Source organism: Pantherophis guttatus, chromosome 8 (assembly GCF_059756535.1).
Source record: "Pantherophis guttatus breed Tessera chromosome 8, ASM5975653v1, whole genome shotgun sequence".
Classification (NCBI taxonomy): Eukaryota; Metazoa; Chordata; class Lepidosauria; order Squamata; family Colubridae; genus Pantherophis; species Pantherophis guttatus.
In genome coordinates, this window is record NC_142070.1 from 30,663,407 (window position 1) to 30,687,871 (window position 24,465).

The 24,465-nt window shown below is 37.0% G+C and overlaps 1 protein-coding gene across 1 annotated transcript in view; it reads left to right on the plus strand.

The window, feature by feature from the left end:
* FREM3 (FRAS1 related extracellular matrix 3) overlaps positions 1 to 24,465 on the plus strand; it is an 82,406-nt gene that overhangs the window by 22,981 nt on the left and 34,960 nt on the right. The window contains exons 3-6 of the mRNA XM_034442957.3: positions 1,690 to 1,836; positions 6,851 to 7,081; positions 7,227 to 7,352; positions 16,217 to 16,468. Of these exons, the coding sequence (XP_034298848.2) occupies positions 1,690 to 1,836; positions 6,851 to 7,081; positions 7,227 to 7,352; positions 16,217 to 16,468 (756 nt within the window). The remainder of the gene's footprint in view (positions 1 to 1,689; positions 1,837 to 6,850; positions 7,082 to 7,226; positions 7,353 to 16,216; positions 16,469 to 24,465) is intronic.

Below are 24,465 nucleotides of genomic sequence, written 5' to 3' on the forward strand. Positions count from 1 at the left end.
TTACAATTTATTAAAGCTTCTTTATGCATTTTATACGTAGTCCTTCAGGTTTGAAGAAAACTCTGTTTTGCACTCTATTAATCTGTGGACACAGAGGTGACTCTGCACTCTCAATCTGAAAGCAGAATCTAGCACAATGAGGGCACTGGAAGTCTGTTGTAGTGGCAGCTGTGGGTGTTATTCTGTGACACTGCTCATAGTTTTCTTTTGGCGGTGTCTTCAAAGCTGATGGAGGCTTCATAGCACAGAGACACCAGTATGTTCTGTCAGCAGCTCAGCTTCTAGTTCCCTTGGCTGGATGTCACAGTGTCATAGGCTATCTTTCACAGTGTCTTCATAGTGCTTTCATGGTTAGCTTCAAGATCTCTTCTCCAACTCAGTACACTGTAGAGGAATTGGCAAGGCATAAAGCAATCATCCATTGTGATGATGTGTCTGATACAACTTATCTGGACTGTGATAGCCAGTGACTAAATGCTGGTGGACTCAATATGATCCTAGGTTAATGATAAATGTTATCTGTTTAGCTTACTAACAGTTTCATTCACATCATCATAAATAAAAAAGATTGTTCTCTATGGTGGCTCTCAATCATCCAGGTTCCACTTTTGATTGTCCGAAAAGTGCTTTTTGAAGAAAACTGGACTTTCTTGGTTTTTTTTCCCTTGAACATATTTCTTCTCATCCAGAAAGCCTCTTTAATTTTGACAATGGTGAGGAATGGAAGGATTTATATTCTTTGCAGTCATCTGGTTGTTAGCACTCTGAAGGTTGATCATGACCTGTGACTCATTGAGGCCCCTGGGGTTTTATCCCTACCCTCAGGATTACCTGAATTAGAGTGCAAATGAGTGTAGAACATTCTTGGGACTGCTGAAAGGTAGAAAGGAGATAGGTCCGTGATGACAAACCTATGACATGCGTGCCAGAGGTGGCACGCAGCGCGGTCTCTGTGGGCATGCGAGCCGTCACCCCAGTTCAGCTCTACCCCACATGCATGTGCGCCTCCCGCCGGCCAGCTGGTCTTCGGTCTCTGCTGCACATGCACGGGGGGCAGGGGGCATTCATGGGGCCCGCGTGTGCATGCACAGGTGTGGGGCACATGTACGGGGCCGAGCGCACATTGCATTTTGGGGGTTCACGCACATGTGCATTCATGCGCACACACACGTGCTTTGGGCAGTCGGTCCAGAAAAGGTTAGCCATCACTGAGATAGGTGGTGTTATAGTCTTACCTGTTGTTCAATTTTTACATAGATGACCTCTTTGACCCCTTCTTCAAACCAGTGGTCCTCCCTATTCAGAATGTGGACTTTGCTGTCTTCTTTGGGGATACAGAACACCACATCACAAACCCATGGCACAACATAGGAGAACAAACCCACTAGGACAAAATTCAGCAGTTCTGAATTTGAAAGACAAATGTCATTCCTTTGCAGACAGAAAGTCTTCAAAATATTTTCTTCTTTTTTAAATAATCATTGTATTTTTGTCTCATCAAAAAGACACAAAGTGAAACCTAATATAACACACTTACATAGTATTACAATGAAGAAATATTGTCTTACTCATGCAGTTTTATTCATATTGTATATCACGTACATCCTGTATGTGGATACTGAAAGAATTCTGGATATCTTTCAGATTATATGTACTACATAATAATATATTTATTGAACTGAATTTTAGGAGGAAACAGATTGAAGAGCCAACCTTTTCGTTTGAACTGGGCTTGGATTTCACTGGAAAAAGAATATTATATGATAGATGAGGATTCCAAGGTTCTGGAGGTAACGCTGAAACGCAGAGGATATCTGGGGGAGACTTCATTTGTTAGTAAGTATGGCTTTTATATGTTGAAATATTATAAATGTAACATGTAGCTTTATTATAGAGAACTTGTGATTTTTGTAGTTTTCTTGGTCAAAAGATTAAAGGCACTATAAAATTACTTAAAAGAAAATAGACTTTTATAGTGTAAAATATCATATCAACAAGTATACAGTAATGGAGATGTTAACAAATTTGTCAGCCTGTTACTATGTACTTTGAATGTTTGTTCATATTAGATCTCTTTCTGAATGAACCCTGCAGTGTATTAAACTAATCTATTCTAGCTATAGATTAATCAGCCTTACATATACCTTTATTGATTATCCTACATAGCACAATATTTTTATAAATGTATGTTTTTATGGATGCCCTGCAGATTCATGGATTTTTTTAATATTGGGCTCTAACCATTTACTTCTGAAATGGCTTCTTTTTATTTTAGATTCAAAAATGCATTTATTCCTGTTTGTATAAAAATATTTCTAACTTGGGAAGGAAGGCTGTTCTCTAGGGACATATTAGCAATTTGTTGCTGTTCTTTCTTGATTTGAGCTATGTGACCTCTTCAAACCTGTTACAACAAATACTGGCTGGTACATGAAACATAGTATGTTGCTGACATGTTTGTAGTCAGCTAATTGTTAATGTTGAATCTTTTCAAAAATCCATCAGCTTTCCTACCTAGAATAAAACGTGTCTGATTACTTTTTGTTAACTGTGGTTCAGTGAATTCCTCTAAGAAACAGAAAAACAAAGTGTATGCAATACATTGAAGTTTCTTCATCAGGGCTTTTTAGAAGTGCTAAGATAAACTGTAAAGCTGGGGAGGAGATGTCAGAGGTGATTTCAAACATTTTACTTATTAAGGCTCAAAGGAGCCTGGATAGCTCTGCAGACAAGGCACTGTAATTTAACACCAGCTGTCTGCAATTAAAGTAAGTTCGAATCTTGCCAGGCTCAAGGTTAACTCAGCCTTCCATCCTTTCTAAGGTAGGTAAAATGAGGACCCAGTTTATGGGGGCAATAAGCTGACTTTGTATAAATATACAAAAGTATGAAGGCTATTGCTTAACGCACTGTAAGCCTCCCTGAGTCTCCGGAGAAGGGCGGCATATAAATCAAATTAAAAAAAAAAAAGTATAGAAGTGACCCTTAGGAACAAATGCTGCAACCTTCTTGGTGTCCTTTAGTTGATCCCCAAACATACAATTTCTACCCAAGAAGACAGAGGCAGCATTGACTTGGAAATCAGCAGCTGTGGAGAACTTTAGACACTGGAATATTGTTTTTGCATATGATTGTCTTTGGGAAAACCCACCCAGCCACTTTTCTGACTCCCATCCCCATGATAGGGTCATATAACTCTCACATTTGGCAGTCTAAAAAAATTAGCCTTTGCTGTGTACTCAACATGGGTCATTGTGGCTAAGGAGTATATGCTATCGTATGTGGCCAGGCATGTCAAAATGGTGATCAAAGAACCTCCTTGCTTTGGTGGGAGTTTCTTTGTTTTGTTCTTTTGGATTCTTAAATTCGTCAGAGCCATTTAAAAGAAAAAAAATTAAAAAAATTTTTTTTAAAAACCCTCTGACGATCAGGCAACTCAGCTGGGATTGTCAGAGCCTTTTGAAAGCATTTTTTTATATGGTTTTACATGTAAAAAATGGTTTTAAAAGTAAAAAAAAATTGGCCACGCCCACCCAGTCACATTACTTCCCACACACACACACACCAAGCCACGCCCACAGAACCGGTAGTAACAAATTTAAGATTTCACCACTGTATTATACAGTATATAATATGTATAATGACATATTGCCAAGCAGATCAAAAAATGGTTAATATTAAAAAGAGACAGACAAAATGTAGACAGGTTTTGATAGAAATATAATTATTTTGGAAGAGAGTAAAGAAGGTTAACCAAGAATCTCCACCAGAGTAAACGGAATTAAAAAATAAAAAAGATGAAATGGTTTGGGGTGAAATGGAAGTGAGGGGAAAATAGGAGGAGTATTTAGATAGAATTCTTTATTGGCCAAATGTGATTGGACACACAAGCAATTTGTCTTTAGTGTATATGCTCTCAGTGTACATTAAAAGACAGATACATTCAAGAATCATAAGGTACAACACTTAATGATAGTCATAGGGTACAAATAACCAATCAAATCATACTAGGAAACAATATAAATCATAAGAATACAAGCAACAAAGTTAACTCATGCAGTCATAAGTGGGAGGAGATGGGTGATAGGAAATTTAGAATGATAGTGATATATATCAAAGAGTGGAACTGTTGCTGTGTATGATAATTTTCAAGAAAAAATATTACGGAAAGGGACCTACAGTATATGCTTGCATATATCATTATGATTTGCTTCCAGAGTCCTTCTACAGGAATTGCTCAATCTGTATGAATTATATATTTTTACTTATAATTGGAAGATTGATGTTTGCATATTTTGCTATACAAAATAGAAAAGTAACAAGAGTTACTACATAAACTACAGGCAGATTTATTTGTTGGCAATGCTTTGACAATATATTTGATGGAACTCTAATGGAAGAATGTAGGTAGTGATGCTGAAGTGACTAAAAGCTGGTAATGGCAGACCAGAGAAGTGTTCTTCAGCATTGAGAAAGATAATTGAAAGTTTATTATATAAGAAGTTTATAACACTCTGCTGATTTAGACAAAGTGAAGAGGCATGAATCATGGAATGTTTAGCACAAATATAGAAAGCTGAAGTTGGTTGCTGAATGTGATGAGTGATACGGTATATGACAGAAGTAAAGAATGTGTGAAAATAAATGAAATTCCTAGCCAGCAGTTCATTACTGAGCAAGAAGTACAACAAAGATGTGTGATATTTCCCTTGGGAGTTTAATGTAGTTAAGGATATATGTTTAAAGGATGTTTTGTTCTAGTATTGGCTAGGAATGTGACTTCATGTGTACTTTTGTATACAGAAATTTATTATTATTAAAATTTTGCAACTGACAGTTTCAAATGCTAATTTAATTAAAAGAGTTACTTTTTAAAGCTGCAACTGAGTAGAAACATTTATTTTATTTATGTATTTATTTTATTTTATTAAATTTCTATACCGCCCTTCTCCCGAAGGACTCAGGGCGGTGAACAGCCACAAGATAAAACACATAAATACATAAATACATAAGAAACATAAGATATTAACAAATTCACGCTCAAATTCATGGTGTTAAAGTAAACTTAAATTGCAATAACTGAAATCACATTTTTGCACCAGGATGTCAAAATGGAAACAGTTCCCAAAAATGTCAGCAAAAGTTTTCCCACGTGCTGGCAGAAATTAGTATTGAATTTTCTCACTTCTCATTAATTAAATTCTCACTTTCAATTTTTTTCTTGCATTTTAAAGCATCATATTTTATTTTATTTATTTTATTTTATTTATTTTAATTTGATTTATATGCCGCCCTTCTCCGAAGACTCAGGGCGGCTTACAGTGCGTTAAGCAATAGCCTTCATACTTTTGTATATTTATACAAAGTCAGCTTATTGCCCCCACAAACTGGGTCCTCATTTAACCTACCTTAGAAAGGATGGAAGGCTGAGTCAACCTTGAGCCTTGGAGAGATTCGAACCAGCAGTAAATTGCAGGCAGCTGTGTTAATAACAGGGTGCTTTAAACCACTGTAGTACCAAGGTTCTAATATTAATATTAGAACTGTGCAAGTCCTTCAGGAAAACATAAGGGCACACCCAGCTTATCTCTTAGAATCAATAAAGTAGTTGTATATCTTCCTAGGCTTACACAGCTGTATTTGCATGTATGTGGATACACTTAATCAGATGCAAGGGCATGCATTCAAAGGGTCAGGAAAGCCAGGAAAAAGGTGCAACTGCTTAAACATTCAAAGAAAGGTCCTTAAGATGTATTCTCATACATTTCAAAGCACATCCTTCAAAAGATTTGAACAATCTTAATATAAATTTTCAATTAAATAATGACATTTGGTCTTTACAATTATTCAAAATGGGCCTAATCTGAAAGGTCTCAGTATTGCATTAATACAATTGAGTGTCTCTGAAATCTCAAATTGTTTTCGAATTATCAAAATTAATTAATATAAATTCACTGCTGGAATCAACCTTCACTTTTTGTATTGGATCAAAAGTTTGATTAACTTATATATCACTGTCTGCGCCTGTTTAAGTTACTTTGCAATTTTAGAAATGTATTGTGGAAACTCAAATAAAATGTCTAACACATGAAGCTCAATTTTTACTAAAATGGCTGCCATTTGGGTGATGAGAAAACATACCAGTGGTGAAATCCAATTTTTTTTTACTACTGGTTCTGTGGGCGTGGCTTGATGGGCATGGTGTGGCTTGGTGGGCATGGCTTGGTGGACATGGCAGGGGAAGGATACTGCAAAGTCCCCATTCCTTCCCCACTCCTGGGGGAAGGATATTGCAAAATCTCCATCCCCACCTCACTCTGGGGCCAGCCAGAGGTGGTATTTGCCGGTTCTCTGAACTACTCAAAATTTCCACTATCGGTTCTCCAGAATCTGTCAGAACCTGCTGGATTTCACCCCTGAACATACCATATCATTTAGAGGCATGGTGGCCTAGTGTGAAAATGCTCACCTCTCACTCAGAAGGTTGAGAGTTCAATCCTAGATAGCAGCAGATGTTTCTCTCTCAGGGTGCAAAGAGAAAATGTCTGTTGCAAACTCTATGTAGGCATCAGGAAGGGTATCCAGCCAGTAAACGCTCAGCTCCATTCAGTCATCCCAAATTAAATCTACCCCAAATTAAGGGATAACAGAGTCATAAAAAGAAAAAAACTTGTGTGTTTTGATATCATTTTAAATCTTAATTGTTTGACTGTAATTTTGCATTCTCATTTGTGTCTTATTATTAAATGCCTTAAAAATTTTATATAGAAAGGTAGTGTACATTTCATAAATAAGTATTTCAAGTATAAGGTTTCTTATATCCATTTTTTTCTTCCAAACATTTATGTAGGCATTGGGACTAAAGATGGAACAGCAGAAAAGGATAAAGATTTCAGAGGAAAAGCTCAGAAACAGGTTCAGTTTAACCCAGGACAGACTCTGGCTACTTGGCGAGTAAGAATAATTGCAGATAATAAATATGAAGAATCTGAGACCTTCCAGATTATTTTGTCAGATCCAGTTATGGCTGCCCTAGAGTTGCCAGAGAAGGCAGTGGTGGAGATTATTGATCCTGGTGATGGTATGTTACTTTTTTTCCTGCTTTTTTCCATCCTGTAGCTTTCATATTTTGGCTGCCATTTACTGGAATAGAATTTTAACAAACCTATTATATTTTGTCTTTGTCATAAATGATTAGTGTATATTGACCTTCTGCTCTTTTTCAGAATCTACTGTGTATATTCCTGGGTCAGAATATAGAGTAGCTGAAGATGTTGGTGAACTGTTAATTCCTATCAGGAGATCTGGAGATACTAGTCATGAACTAATGGTTGTTTGTTACACTCATCAAGGTATTTCTTACTAACTTATGCCAAATATTGTATTTGTCCCATAAAGCAGAATTTGATTTAATTTAGCACAATATATCCATTATAGAAAATTTGTAAGGCAAAACAGTTCCAAAAAGCTTACAAATTGCTAGTGAATAATTTTTTACATGCTATTCTTCACCTTAAAGTATTTTCTCTTTTCTTTCTAAATTGTTCTTTGTTTCATTTGATGGGGAAGAGGTTTAACAAACCATGGGAAAGCATGATCATTGAGATTAAAAAGGACAAAATTAGGTGGGAAAAAGAATAAGATCATTTTTTTAATAAAAAGTAGCGTGGAATAAACTATGTTTTTTTCCCCTTTCATTTGTCTTTTTCTTTTCTTTTTAGTTTTGCTTTGTATATTTTTGCTGTTTTGAAAAAGTCTTCTGATGCCATCCTGCAATCTTACCTTTCCAAATTACTAAACCCACACAAGATTCCAGGGATTGTGTTCTAAATCATATTCCCAAATAAGATTGTACAAGATTCAGTAATCTTGTACAAGATCTCATGTCATGTTATGGAAACACCAATATTTTGTGATATTTGTCTTTCTTCTAATGCCAGATCTAATAGCCATCTAATGGATGGTTATTCTTTGATGTAAGCATTCAGACAAGAAACGCCGTTTCCTTTCCTGAGCAATAGCAAAAAATTTTAAAACTAGCTTTGCATTCATGAATTTCCACTAAATTTAGTGGAACTAATTTTTTTTTATTAAAATGCATAACAGAAGGTTGCCAGTGTATTCATCAGATAATTTGTGAATTGATTTTAGAAGCAAACTGCCAAGTAACATGTAGAAATGATGAATAGATACTAAAAATATGTTGAATATGCTAATATAAATACAATACCTCTGTATTTTTCTTGTTCATCTTAGTCACACCTTAATGGGAGAACTAGTGGAAAATATATGTAAGATCATTTTCCCCCAATACTTTATTTCCTTATTAGGCAGGATGAACTTCTGCCTGGTGCATATGCTGCAAGATTTATGACCCTATGGGCTAGACAGCTAGTCAAGTTGTGTTTGTGAAGCATGACAGCTGTTGGTCAGTCTCAGATGTTAGGTATGCCAGCACAGCTGCAAGATGTAATAGGGAGATGAAAGTATTAAAACAGGTTCATAGCCACTTTAAAAGGGATGATTAGATTCCTTTAGTTAGAGGCTTTCATATTGAGCCTTACTAGGTGGCCTAACTAGAAATAGAGCTGTGATAATGTGGTGTAAGCTCATTAATTAATTTCAGGGCTTGCAGTTTTATGCTCAATTCATTGAGAGTCTCATTTAATGCAATAAAACTATAGAATAAACACTTGGAGGACTGCATGTGTATAGAAAGAGTTTTAGCTTGAAAAGTAATACCAGACTCCTAAACATTCAGAATAGTTTGGAGGCAAGAAAAATGAATGTTTTAATTTACATTTGACCAGCTTCTATGTAGGATAGAGTCTTCCCTGTTGCACTTACAGCATGTAAATGTCTTTTGATTCTATGAATGTGGAATGTGGAAAAGGGAAGAAATAATTCAGCTCTTGTTCTGTGCTCTTTATGTTAAATATTTATTACAGGTAGTTTTCAACTTACGACACAATTGAGCCCAAAATTTCTGTTGCTAAGCGAGACATTAGTTAAGGGAGTTTTGCCCCATTTTGCAATCTTTCTTGCCACATTTGTTAAGTGAATCATTGCAGTTGTTAATTTAGCAATACAGAATTGCTGGTTCTGTATTGGTTAAGTGAATCTGGCTTCCCCATTGACTTCGCATGTCAGAAGGTTGCAAAAGATGATCACATGACCTTGAGACCTTGAGACACTATAACCATTATAAATATAAGTCAGTTGCCAAGCTTCTGAATTTTGATCACATGACCATGTGCTGCAATGGTGGTAAGTGTGAAAAACAGGCATAAGTCACTCTTTCCAATGCCGTTGTAACTTTGAACAGTCATTAAACAAACTGTTGTAAATCAAGGATTACCTGTACTTAAAGCTATAACTACAGGGCAGTAAAGATTGGAACTGAGACTGGGGAGGGATTCTGCTTATTTTGATTTTTTAATTTTTTTTTCACCTTGTTGGGACCAGACCTATTCATCTTAGTCATGTTACTTCTAGATAAAGTAACGGGAAGACAGCGGTTCTTCCAAACTACAAATGTTAGGGAGTAACACATATTACCTCTCAAAGAAGCAAAGTTTGAAGTAAACTCTTAGTATCTTTGTATTTTAGCCAATGTAATCTAAATTCTGTTTTAATTGAAAAGATAACCCACTGCTTCAAATAAATTCTTCCTTTGTATATTTGCCCTTTTTTGAGATAACAGCTCTTCTTTACATTCCTATCATTTCTTGCCAAACTTTGTGTACTCCCCAAATACAGCATACAAATTTTACCCTCACTTGTGATCTGAGAGCAGGCATAGTTGGGCTAGCAATATCTGGTTTTTAAATTAATTATAGGGAAAAGATAAGGGTTAAGTAATTACAATGTGCTTATAGTGCATTTTTATTTGTTTTTTCTTAAAAGCCATTTTTGGAGGACTTATTGTTGCTCTCTTGCAATAAAAAACCCTATTTCAATGCCTGAATAATCCTGAATGATTTCCTTTTCTTTCAACCATTTAGGGTATAGTAAAGCTTGGTTTAGAACACTTATTTATAGTCTTTATCTTTAGATAAAAATAATACTTAATACGTGGAACACTAAATATGGGGCTTAAAAGTCCAAACCAATAGAACAGCCCATACCACTTGGACCAAACATAGAATTGGTGGGGAATAAAGTGTACTGTATTTTTAAAGTTCATATACTTGTAAACTTTTACAATTTAATATACAAGCTTAGTTTAAAAGTATTGTTTTCTAAATGAAAGGAAAAAGTAAAAAAAAATCTATTGATAAATAGTATACCTCTAAATATTCAACTCTGCATCGCAGCTGTTACTGATTTATGTGCATGTATGAATGGTGCTGTTACTTCTTGAAAGAAATGTCTTACACAACTAAGGGGATATAAACTGTTCCATTGGTTGATATATCCAATCTCTCTTTGTGCTAATTAAGAAACAATCAGACATCTAATGAAATAACTACAACAAATGTTGAACCTCACACTACAAGAGAGTTAGATAAAAATATTCTGCTTTTACTCTTAATGTAGCTGCAGTTTGTCATTACATCTGAACTTGAAATGCTCATTCTGGTTAGTTTCAATTCTAGCTAGTATAAATAGATTAGATTGGCAATATTGTTTGTTCACTTGAATCTTCAGTTCATGTCCTACAGCCCAGGGATGGGTTCTAATTTTTTTTACTACCGGTTCTGTGGGTGTGGCTTATTTTGTGGGTGTGGCTTGGTCATGATGGTGGGAGTGGCTTCATGGTCATGTGACTGGGTGGGCGTGGCCAACTCAATGTCACTCAGGTCAAGGGGTCCTTCATCTGGCCCCTCCCCTCCCAGCCATTCCTTGTCATATCCAGCCTCAACGTATCTATAGTTCTGTAAAAATGTTGTTCACCTTTTTTCAACTTTATTATCTGCATACTATAGATGTACTTTCATGGACCACTGAAAGGAGGAAATGGCTCACATGCTTTGCCCAAGAGTGTGATAGGCAACAGGCTTTTAAGGGGCTGCCAGAAAGAATGTATAGGCAATGTATTTTCCAAAGCACCAGAAGGCAAAACAAGAAGCAGTGGATGGAAACTGAACAAAGAGGGAAGTTAGTTTTTGTCCTAAAACTAAGGAGAAACTTCCTGACAGTGAGAACCAATATAGGTGCAGAAATATTTCAGTCATAATTTCACATATAAAATAGCCATTCGTGCATATTGTTCAAAACAGTAATTAGTATTATGGCTGATGTTTGACAGCAAGCATAAAAGTCAAAGATCACAAGAGTGCTTCTTTCTCTGTATGTATATAAAACATCACATACCAGGAATAGCATATTAAGATGGACTTACGCAACCTGATGTACAAAATAAACACACACATATTTATGCTCTGGACTATAGACATTGAATGCATGTAAATCCCTGAAAAATATGTGGTAGCCCTGGGCAAAAGAAAGGCAGTAAAATCACTCTAGGTGTAGGGACAGTGTAAAATATTAATCAGAGAACAATTAAAAATAATAGCACAGAGTTTTCTGTCCCTCCCTCCCTCCCTCTTTTTCTTTTTCTTTCTCTCTTTCTTTGTCTCTTTCTTTCTTCTCTCTCTCTCTCTCTTTCTTTTTTTCTCCCTCTCTTTCTTCTTTTTCCCTTTCTGTGAAGAACCCCAGAAGGTCTTTGGTAGGAGGAAGAAAAGCCAGACGTTTTGAAACTCAGAACATGCCCATTGATCATCTGGCATTCTTAGAGCTCCACTATTGATTATCTTAGCCTGAGCACGGATAGCTAGCAACCACTTACAATAAGCTCTCAACTCAAGCTCAGTGCACGTGGGGATCTCCCTAAACAGTGAGGATTTCTTTGTTTCTTTCTCCCTTGGAGTCCCCCCCCGCAGCCCATTTTTGCTTCCAGGGGGCTGCAGGGAGTCTTGCTAGGCACCTCCCCCGCGCCCCATTTTGGGCTTAGAAAGCCTCCTTGCAGCCCCTGGGAGCCAAAATGGGCCACGGGGGCTGGGAAGGTAAGGTCATGAGCCTGGTGGAGATGGCGCAGCATGCTCTGGGGGGGGGGGGGGGCTAGCGCAACTTACCTGTAGACAGGAGGAGGCAGCTCAGTTGGGGCACAGGGCAGGCACCACGTGGGAAGGCAGCTTAGGCAGGCAAGCCACCCGGGTGGTGAGGAGGAAAAGGAAGTGACTGGGCAGGGCGGTGACCAGGGGACCGATTCGAGGGCATGGCCAGTCATTAATACTGGTTCTGCGACCCTTGCCAATTTATTGCTACTGGTTCTCCAGAACTGGTGCGAACCGGTAGCAACCCACCACTGTTACAGCCTATTATAGCATATACCCAAAATAAAACTTTGATTCAATGGCCTTATAGTAAAAAGGGGCTGTCACTAGAGACAAATGTCCATTAAATGTCAAATTAAGGTTATACAAGCATAAGATGGGATTTTACACATGCATAAAATATCAAACAGATGTTACTATTTAAAAATTCTCTTACAAAATCTATTATATGTGATTTAGTGGAATCGATCCACAAATGCCGTAATATAGAAATATTTTAAATCATTACCTTTTAAAAAGTCATAAATAAAGCCTGAGTATGGAAAATGATTCTGATGAAATAAGTTGTTAATAAAATACAATATGTAATTATTTTGTTAGCCTCATAGGATAAATTAGATAGTAATCAAAACCATGTGAGCTAATTCTACTTTATTGCAAGGCTGCAGTGACAGAATCTTGCAAGTCTGAAAATGCATTCCTCCCTTCCCACCTCCTGTACAGACTGGGAAACTAGGGAGAGTCTTTCCTGAGCCTCTTGCTCCAGGAGCGGACTAGGCTGTCTCTTATCTGACAGTCTCATTAGCAACATCTCCTAGCCTAGTCTCCCAAGGTCTTTCCCACATTTCACATATTTAAACATGGATATAATTAACAGTGAAAACTTCCTAATTATAATTGTTCCTCATATAAAATAGGGAAGAAAAAGTGAAATACTTCTAATACTTTACATGTCAGGGCAGATCCACTGATTTGTAATTTTTAAAGCAGTTTTTGTAATAAATTAAATTTTGTAATAGGGAAATGATTGATAAAGGAGAAATTGTTACTTATAATATGTATTTATATGAAGACATTTTTAATATATATCAATATACCTTGTGTGTGTGTGTGTATATTATGTGTATATATATGTGTGTGTGTGTGTGTGTGTGTATATGTATATATGTATATGTATTGTCTTAATGATAGAGTACCTAAACATTACCTAATTACCCAATTAATTGTGAGATAAACTTTAATTAGATCTGCACATTTGCTATTGTCTCTATTCATCTTAAGATATTAAGTCATATTATAAACAATGACAAGGAGAAAGAAATCATTTTAAGAGGCTATTAATATTTTATGCAGTTACTATTATTATTTTTTAATGATGGGCTTTATTACATTTTGCTGCATTTGCTTATTACTTATAGTTACTTATATTATGTATTTATATGAAGGAATTTTTAATATATATCAATATATCTTGTATATATATATATAGTATATATATGTATATGTATTGTCTTAATGATAGAGGCTATTAATATTTTATGCAGTTACAATTATTATTTTTTAATGATGGGCATTATTACATTTTGCTGCATTGGCAGTGTTTTTAAGTAAGTAGTATGTGTATATGTATGTACCAATATGTATGTACCAATTGATCCGTACCAATCGGGTTTCAGGTCCGGATACAGCACGGAGACGGCATTGGTTGCACGAGTGGATGATCTCTGGAGGGCTCAGGACAGAGGTCATTCCTTCTGTTCAACATTTATATGAAACCGCTGGGGGAGATCATCTGTGGTTTCGGGTTGGGGTATCATCAGTACACTGATGATACCCAGCTTTTTATATCCACCCCGAACCAGCCCAGTGATGCCCTCGACGTGATGTCCCGGTGCCTGGAAGCGGTACGGATCTGGATGGGGAGGAACAGGCTTCGGCTCAACTCTGCCAAGACTGAGTGGCTGTGGATACTGGCATCTTGGTTTGAAGGAGAGATTCCATCACTGGCTAGAGGGGGTGAAATTTTGCCCCCTGTAGACAGAGCACGCAACTTGGGTGTCCTCCTGGATTCATGGTTGAGCTTAGAAGATCATATAACAACCGTGACAAGGGGGGCATATGCCCAGATTCGTCTGGACCGGCAGTTGCGCCCTATTTGGACTGAGATGCCCTACGCAGTTACTCATGCACTAGTTACCTCCCGCGTTGACTACTGTAATGCTCTCTACATGGGGCTGGCCTTGAGGACCACTCGGAGGCTTCAACTGGTACAGAATGCGGCCGCGCGGGTTGTGATGGGAAAGTCCCGATACTCCCATGTTACACCCCTCCTGCGCGACTTGCATTGGTTGCCGGTTGCCCTCCGAGTGAGATTCAAGGTGCTGGTGATGACCTATAAAGCCCTACATGGCTAAGGCCCAGGATATTTGGCGAACCATCTGCTGCCAGCAACAGCTGCCCATCACCCGGTGCGTTCTCACAGGGAGGGCCTGCTCCGGGTGCCGTCAGCTAGACAGTGTCGGCTGGCGACTCCCAGGGGTAGAGCTTTCTCTGTGGGCGCACCCACCCTTTGGAATCAACTCCCCCTGGGGCTCCGGTTGGCTCCTGACCTTCGCACCTTCTGCTGTGAATTAAAAACATGGTTGTTCACATCGCCCAGCCTGGACTGAGAGGTTTTTAAATTTTGGGGGTTTTAATATCAATTATATACGTACATTTATGTATTTTATATTTTTAACTGGTTGTTTTATTGTTGTGAGCCGCCCTGAGTCCTCGGAGATAGGGCAGCATATAAATTTTATTAAATAAATAAATAAAATAAAATGTGTTAATATCACATACTGCTAAAACATTTGCCATTACTTTTAACTGAGAAAACAGTACGTCATAGGCAACAATTTTTGAACCAAGGTACCTCAAAAGGGCTAACTTACAGAATGCCAGGATCCATTCCTCCTCAGGAAATGAAATTTGGGAAAGTTGTGGCTGCTTTAATACCACTATTATACCACTTGGTCACATGTTCCTCATTATTGACTGACAATTTCCTGGCCATTCACATGATCCCTCGCTGTCTCCTCCACTGAGCAGCCACCACCTACCTACTGCTAGGAAAGGAAGGGGAGGGGAGGGAGGGAGGGAGATTTCTAATGCTCACTGCCAACTCGCTATAAGGAATTTCAATTTCTGACAAGAATTGGAAAGTTGCTCCTACTCCCACTGATTATTATTATTATTATTATTATTATTATTATTATTATTATTATTTGATTTATATGCCGCCCTTCTCCGGAGACTCAGGGCGGCTTACAATGCGCTAAGCAATAGCCTTCATTCTTTTGTATATTTATACAAAGTCAGCTTATTGCCCCCACAAACTGGGTCCTCAATTTATCTACCTTAGAAAGGATGGAAGGCTGAGTCAACCTTGAGCCTTGGCGAGATTCGAACCTGCAGTAATTGCAGGCAGCTGTTCTTAATAACAGGGTGCTTTAGACCACTGTACTACCAAGGCTCTTTTGGCCTGTCCATGTTCGTGTTCTTCTGTTCAGGTAAGAAATATCTCTGAAACAATCACCCAACAGGCCTTAGGATGTCTACTTTTCTTCTAAAACTAACCCGGAGAAAATGGAAAAAAGGAGGACTTCAGAAATTGGACTTTGAGCATCACGCTATTGTTTTCAGCCTGGAAATTGAAAAAAAAGAAATTATGTCATATGCTGCTTTCTGCTATCTGTAATTTATTACACATGCACACAGAGATAACAATGGTGGATACCTCTTTAAAGCAGTATGCCTCCTAATATTGGGAGTGTCCTAACCCTACCCCACCCTGTTGGGTTTCTGAAGACACTTTTTTTTTCAGGAAAATATTTGGGGACAAAGAGAATTGACTTATACTCGTTAAGTGGCACAGAGATATTAGGTTGTTATGATTCTGGTTTTAATTCTGTATTTGCTTGATGTAAAACCACTGATAGAACCACAAGCATTTGAACATTGTATGCCACATGCTGTAGTTAAATGACTATAAATATAACAAAGTTTTATAATATAAAATATTATTATTTGAAATATAATGTGTACTATACAGACACAAATATAAATATTGTAAATGTAATATATATTCACTGTTGTTTATTTTCTTTTTCTTTAAGGAACTGCCACCGGCACAATTCCTTCTACAGTCTTGTCATATTCTGACTACATATCTCGCCCTGATGACCATACCAGTTTAATTCGCTTTCATAAGGATGAGAAGGAGAAAATATGCCGGGTCATAATTATTGATGATTCACTTTATGAGGAAGATGAAAATTTTAATGTGACTTTAAGTATGCCATTGGGTGGAAAAATTGGAGCTGAATTTCCCAGTACTAAGGTCATCATTTTAGATGATACAAATGATCGTGAGTAGAAAGAATAATGATAGACATCTTTTCAAAGTTTATAACATTTGGTGCATATATTCAAGTTTTGGTTCCTGAATACTTACTCCCTCACTTCATGAGGTCATGAACACATTAGTCACTTCCTGTATTTATCTACATAGTCATTATCTCTCTATCTCTGTCATCTCTATCTCTTATCATCTCTATTTGTCTCTCTATCTTTCTATCTCTAGATCTCTTTCTAGCTCAATTTCTCTTTCTCTCTTTCTCTCTCTGTCTATCTATCATTTATCCATACATATGTATGTCTTAGATCCTCAAACTATGGCCTGAGGGCTGGATATGGCCCGCCAATACAAAGTATCCGGCCCACGGAGTAGTGTGATTAAGCCCTGCCCGTCACTGTGGGCCTTATCTTCCAGCAAGCCATCTGGAAGGCCAGCTGAGGGGTGATCTTGTCAGTGCAGCCTTGAAAAGCAGGTCTGGGCTTGTAAAGTACTGCTTTAAATTAAAAGTCTTTTTTACAGCCATGTGAACCAAGGCCGGTGTTTCAATAGGAGAGGGGTTGGTGCTACCTTGAAAAGCAACTCTGGGCTTGTAAAGTACTGCTTTAAATTAAAAGTCTTTGAAAACAATTTAAACAGGAGCTTAGGAAGAAGAAAAGCAAAAAAAATGGACTGTTAAAATTGGCCACGCCCACCCAGTCACATGACCACCTAGCCATGCCCACTCAGTCACATGACCACTTAGCCACAGTCACCCAGCCAATTCGGGGCCCCCAACAGTCTGACGGACTGTGAATCAGCCCCCTGTTTAAAAAGTTTGAGGACTCCTGCCTTAGATTATAGAATCGTGTTTTCAATCATAAGTCATAGTTTAACTGGTATATATTATTTGTTCTATCTGGACATTTTGTTGCACTTTTAGATGCAACAAGTTTTTATTTGGGGTCTAATATTTTTTTATTCATTGTTTCAGCTTTTACTTTAGATTTTAAAAATCTATTTCTTGGAAAGTTGAACATTTGAGACATAACTCTCAGATTATTACTTAAAAGCAAACTTTGTTCGATCTGGACTACGGAAAACACACACTGTTGCACAAGAATATTTGAGTCATAAATAATAAAACAGTTCTCTTCAACTGTGTGATTGAAACTTGATTTGGTTCCCAAATTCTTCAAAGCAAATTTTGATAGGAGATGTTTCTCAGCCAAAGTTGTCTGCACTACTGGCAGAGATGCTATATTAGATTCTCAGAGGCTTGTTATATTTAAATGTCTTTGAAGTAAAACTTCAGTCATCATTTGATCCATTAAATTTAAAAGGGGACTAACAATAACTGACTTTCACTACAATCATATAACTGTCTGCTCAGAACTGTATTCTACATCTATATTAGTGCTAGGCACTTATACTTGGAAATAAAACCCCTTGAAGTATTGAACCTACTTCAATTGCTTTGTTCTACAAATTCCATTTCTAACTTATTCCTTTTAATGTATGTATATTCTATATAAATCCAAAAGCAATACAGATTTGATATTTTAATTTTTTAGGAGATGTATTGCTTACATCAGCGGCCCCCAACTTTTTGAGCATCAGGGACTGGTTCTGTGGAGAGAGGTTTTTTTGCGGACTGGAAGGGATGTGTTTTCATGTGCTGCCTGCATCCTGCGGATGGGGCTTCGCTTGTTTGTGCGGCCTGGTTTCTGGCATGCCATGACTCAGTGCCAGTCCACAGACCTGGGGTTGGGGACCCTTGGCTCATGATTATGCAGTGGAAAACAAATTATAGTAGTATGCAATATCTATCACTGGCCTATTACAAGCATCTGACTCTGCCCATAGCTATATGTAAAATTGCATCTATACCCTTCAGATACTCAGCAACTCTCCTGTAAATGAAACATTTGACTTGTTTAGTAGTAAATGAGGCTGAGTAGATGAGGCTGTCTGACCTAACAATACATGAGAAAACTTTAATTGTTTTTACATGTTTATGATAAGCTGTCTCCATTCTTTCTAGAAATGCAAAAATTCATGTCAGAAGTTGGGAGTTAGAGGGAAAGGAAAGCATAAATGAGTTTCTTCAGTAAAAAATGGTAAAGACTGGAAAAAGGAGACCCCAAGAGAGTGGAGTTGGTCATGCCATAATAGCTTCCTTATTAAACAGAACGAGTATAAAATGCATTACACTTTTCATTTGCATGGCATCCCTCTTACTTGTCCTGTTCTTGCTAACAAAAAAGGAGGATAAAGAGAGAATTAAGCAATTGTAAAAATCAGAGAGCTATTTTCTTTCCCAGATTTTAAAGGCCAGAAGAGGAAAATACTTCCTGGGGGGGAAAAAACTTCTCCATTTGGCAACAAAAGATGAACCGTCTTCCATGCTGTGTACTTGTCTCAAGACTAATGGCATTAATGGGCCCAACAATCAGAGTTCCCAGTGTGCTTCTTATCTCAACTTGATTTGGCGTCAGGAAACCTGCCTGTCTCAGTGCTCACAGAACTGTATTTTGTTTTTAAGTAAAGGATTTCAGAGGATCAGTTGCTGATTGTAACATTCAGAGACGATTCTCATAAAAGTGAATACCATTGTGTTTTAGGAGCACATTTCCTAAGCTACTACCTACTTCAATATTTGAGGGAGGGTGGAAAATACTTGGAAATGCCTTAGCAGGTAGCAGTTTGGTTTCAGTTGTTAAGCAGAGTCAGGTCTGGTTAGCACTTCAGTGGGAAACAATTGAGGAATACTAGCAAGGCACAGTAAACTGAAAAGTTGAAAATATTCTTTAAAAAGGCAGCAGTCAACCATTTCTACATAATAGCTAAGAAAATTATAGACTGAACCCATTTAATTAGCAGAAGTGAAGCTCAATTTTAGAACGTTATGTTCAACATTTCTCAGACCACTATAGCGCTATTATAGACTTATATACTGCTTTTAGTGCTTTACAATCTATAAGTGGTTTATAGAGTCAGCATATTGCCCCCAACAATCTGGGTCCTCATTTTACCAACCTCAGAAGGATGGAAAGCTGAGTCAACTTTGAGCCAGTCAGGATTGAACTCCTGGCAGTGAGCAGAGTTAGCCTGCAATACTGAATTTGTGAAAGATCTACAAGACCAGTTCCACGAATGATTAAATTGCAGCTAAATATATATAAGTTAAGATCCAGCTAAATGGATACAGAGGGATGCTTGGGAATATGGTAGTGTTGCAGCTAGGCTTCATTTACTAATGTCGGAAAGGACAGTCTCATTTCTGCAACCCAAAGAAAGTGCTTAATTTCATTCTGTATAGTAAATGAGGTACCCCTGCCAGGCATCACCATATTTGCAGCTGAGCACATGTTAAGAATGTTGGCTATTCCATAGGGTGTCTGTACAGTATGTGTCTTTTTTTTTATTGCAAAAGTTTTACAATTACATTTTCACCCCTTTCCCCCCCCCCCACCCCCAGACTTCCCAACCTCCCTAACCCTCCCTAACCCTCCCCTCCCCCCAGACTTCCCTATAATATACTCATAATTCGTAAAAAACAAACAAACAAACCTTAATATGACACTTATGTATAAACTTGAATCCCTCCCTCCCCTGTATAATTTTTCTTTTTACCTCATTACATTAAAATATTTCTAAAACATTATTTTCAAGTAAAGGCTATTTGATACTTTCTAGTTTGATATTTGTTCTGAACATATTCTATCCATCTTTTCCATTCCCATTCATAAGTCTCTTGTGAACAATCTTTTAAGTATGCTGAAATCTTCGCCATCTCTGCAAAACTGGCCATCTTCAAAGTCCATTCCTCAATAGTGGGCAAAGCTTCATTTTTCCAGTATTTACCTATCAACAATCTTGCTGCTGTTATCATATACAGTATCAGTTTTGTTTCACCCGATGTAAACCCCTTAACTATACCCAATAAAAACAATTGTGGAGAGAATTGAATTTTTTTCTTCAACACATTCTGCATGACCCACCAAATTTTTATCCAAAAAGCCTTAACTTTCCTACAGGTCCACCAAACATGATAATACGTAGCATCCAAACATTCACATCTCCAACATTTTGGCTGAACATTAGGGTACATACATGACAACTTTTTGGGATCTAAATGCCATCTATAAAACATTTTATAAAAATTTTCCCTCAGGTTCTGCGACTGTGTAAATTTAACATTCTGAACCCAAATTTTTTCCCATGTTTCCAACATCACTGGTTCTTCAAAATTTTGTGCCCACTTAATCATACAATCTTTAACTAATTCAGTTTCTGAATCCCTTTCTAGCAGAACATTATAAAGCCTTTTGATATGCATTGGACCTTTCTCTTTTATATGTCTAACCAATTCTTCCTCATGCAACATAATACCAGTTTTTTGGTCCTCTTTCCATCTCAATTGTAATTGATTATATTGTAACCAAGTTAAATTAATCCCTTCGTCCAACAGTGTCTGCAATGTCTTCAGCTGCCATCTGCCCGCATCTGTGAAAAGAACCTCTTTGTATAAACCCCCCCCGAGTGACATTATATTTGTATTCCACAAAGTATGACCAAGATCCAGCCATAGCGGTATTTTATAATCCCATTTGAGTCGGTGCTTCTTCCAAACTCTCATCAAAGAGTCTCTAAGTATATGACTTTTAAATACTTTATCAACTTTGTCATCATAAAATAAGTAAGCATGCCATCCGAATTCAAGATCAAAACTTTCTGCATTCAATATTCCAGCCTTTTTACTTCCAAACCAATCACTTGTTAAAGTTAAAGCTGCTGCATCATAATATAGCTGTAGGTTTGGAAGTTTAAGACCTCCTCTTTCTGGAACATCTTGCATAATTTTCAATTTCACTCTCGGCTTCTTCTCGTTCCAGACGAACTTATTCACTCCAGTTTGCCAAACTTTCAATTGTTTATCACTTTTAAGCACCGGAATCATTTGAAACAAAAAAAGAAATCTTGGCAAAATGTTCATCTTAACTGCTGCTATTCTTCCAAGTAGAGACAGCTGCAGTTTTTTCCAAATCTCCATATCTTTCTGCACCTCTCGCCACAACACCTCATAGTTATTTTGAAACAATTTCATATTTGATTCTGCAACCTGAACTCCTAGATATTTTACCTTAGGTACAGTCTCAAAACCTGCCCTCCTTTCAAGCTCATGTTTACGATCTTGTGTCATGTTTTTAGCTATCATTTTAGTCTTTTTTGGATTCAGTCTAAAACCTGAAACTTTACCATAGTCTTGTATAATGTCCTTCATCAGGATTATTGATTCCATTGGTTGTGATAGGGTAACAACCAGATCATCTGCAAATGCCTTTATTCTGTAATCCTCTTGCCTAATCATTATACCTTTCAAGATATTAGAATCCCGTATTGTATTTAACAAGACTTCTAGTGTTAAAATAAATAAAAGTGGGAACAACGGACATCCCTGTCTTGTTCCTTTTTCAATTTTAAACTCTGTTGTCAAACTTCCATTAATAATGATCTGTGCCTTTTGCTCTTGATAAATTGCTGAAATCACCTGTATAAATTGATCCCCAAAATCCATCTTTTTAAAAGTCTTTAGTAGAAAATTCCAATCCACTCTATCAAAGGCCTTCTCTGCATCCAAAAAGACCAGCACTGCAGGAATCTGTTTATTCTTCTCAAGATATTCCAATAAATCTATTACTTGCCTTACATTATCCTTCATGTATCTGCCCTCGATAAATCCCGCTTGATCATCATGAATCACCTTTTGGATTACTGGCATCAACCTGTTGGCTAATACTTTCGCATAGATTTTATAATCTGTATTCAAAAGAAATATTGGTCTATAGTTCTCTGGTTTTTTAGGACCGATTTGTTCTTTTGGTATCAAAGATATGTAAGCTGTTGTCCATGATGGGGGTATTTTACCCCCTTGTTGAATATTGCAAAATAAATCTCTAAGTTGTTCCACCATTTCAGCTTGCAAAGTTTTGTAATACACTGCGGTCAAACCATCCGTGCCAGGAGCTTTGGCTGTTTTTAACTGTTTAATTGCTACTATTATCTCCTCCTCTGTTATAGGATAATTCATTCTTTCCTTTTGTTGATCAGTAATTTTTGTAACTCTTTTATCATTTAAATATTTTTCTATAAGTCCATTCTGCACCTCCTCTTTGGCATATAATTTGGTATAATAGTCCACAAAAGCTTCTTTAATTAATTTTTGTTGAAAGATTTCTTTCCCTCCAATATCAATACTATCAATAGTCCGTATACTTTGTTTTTTCCTCAATGTGTAAGCCAACCATCTGCCCAGTTTATTAGCGTTACAAAATGTATTATGCTTCGCATATTGTAAATTTGTTGCAACTTGTTCCGCCATAAGCATTTGAAATTGGTCTTTCAAAAGTTTTATAGCACTGCGTATTCTTTCATCTGTTGGATTTTTAATAAGTAACTGTTCTTTATTCTTTATTTCTATTTCCAATTCAGATCTTTTCTTTTGTCGAAACAGTCTATGTTTAGAGTTCATGTAGATAAGTACCCCTCTCATATAAGCTTTACTTGCGTCCCACACAATTTCAATTGGGGTACCTTTATTCAAATTTATTTCAAAAAATTCTTTCAAATGCTTTTTAAGTTCTGTTGTATTTTTTTCGTATCTAAACAAATTCTCATTTAATCTCCAAGAACGTCTCTCAACCTTATCCATCTCAATTTCTATCCATACTGGGCTATGGTCAGTCAAAGTTCTTGGAAAAATCTTTGTTCTTTTTGTCTTAACAAGTAAGTCATCTGACAGCAAAATAAAATCAATCCTAGAGAAGGATCTGTGTCTATCAGAAAAAAAAGTGTAGTCCAATTCTTTTGGATTATGTATTCTCCAAACATCTTTTAGTTCCATATCTTCTTTCATATCAAAAAAGGTCTGTGGTAATCTGATCCTAGACTTTGCCAAACTCTTTTTATCTAATTTAGAATCAATTACTCCATTCCAGTCTCCCATAATTAAAATAGATCTGTAGTCCCATTGCAGTATTTTAGTATGTAACATTTTATAGAAATGGTCCTGTTGTTGATTGGGAGCATAAATTCCAATCAAAAGAATTTGGCCATTTGCTGTAAGCAATTCAATTGCTACAAACCTACCATCTTCATCTGCTTCTATAACTTTAGCTGTTAACTTTTTATTTACATAAATAACCACACCATTCTTTTTTTGCGAAGTTGAAGATATAAAATGTGTTCCTAGTTTGGAGTTTATCAAATATTTTTGATCTTGAGTTGTGATATGCGTTTCTTGTAAACAAATTATATCATTATTAAATTGTTTCAAATATGTAAATAATTTCTTCCTTTTCTGTGCTGAATTCAACCCGTTAACATTCCAAGATAAACACTTAAACATCATCTTCATCTTTCTGAAGCAAAGAGCAGAATAATCGAAGATCATCCGAAAGATTCGATCTCGCTCCCCCCATGGCTCCAGTCTCTTGTGCAGTACTCTTAACTACCTTCTTATCTTGTCTTTCCTGTTGTTGTTGTTGCTTTTGTTTAAGTAACTTAGATTGAGCTCGAGTTATACGTTGATCCTTAACTTCAATCATCTGAACCGGGTCCAAGATTGGAGAAGATTCCAGCAAAGGCTCATCCAGAAAACCTCCTTCTGCGCCTTGCATTTCCTCTAATTCCTGCTTAGACTATTCTTGCAGTTCTCATTGAGGTTGCTTCTCTTCACTCTCCTTAATCTCCAAAACTGTAGATGTACGTGGAGATGGTGTTCTTTCCTTAAGAATAGTAGTGTAAAAGTGCTGTGCCTTCTCCACAGTATTCAAGCGATATCTTTCTCCCTTGTATCTGAAAATTATACCAACTGGGGCGTCCCACCGAAATGGTATCTGTAAATTTTGTAATTCCTTAACAAGAAAGCCAAATTCTTTTCTAGTTTTCAGCATTTTAGGGGGTAATTCTTTATAAATTCCAATTCGTGAGCCCCCCACTTGCACAGAAGTGTAAAAGGATTTTTGC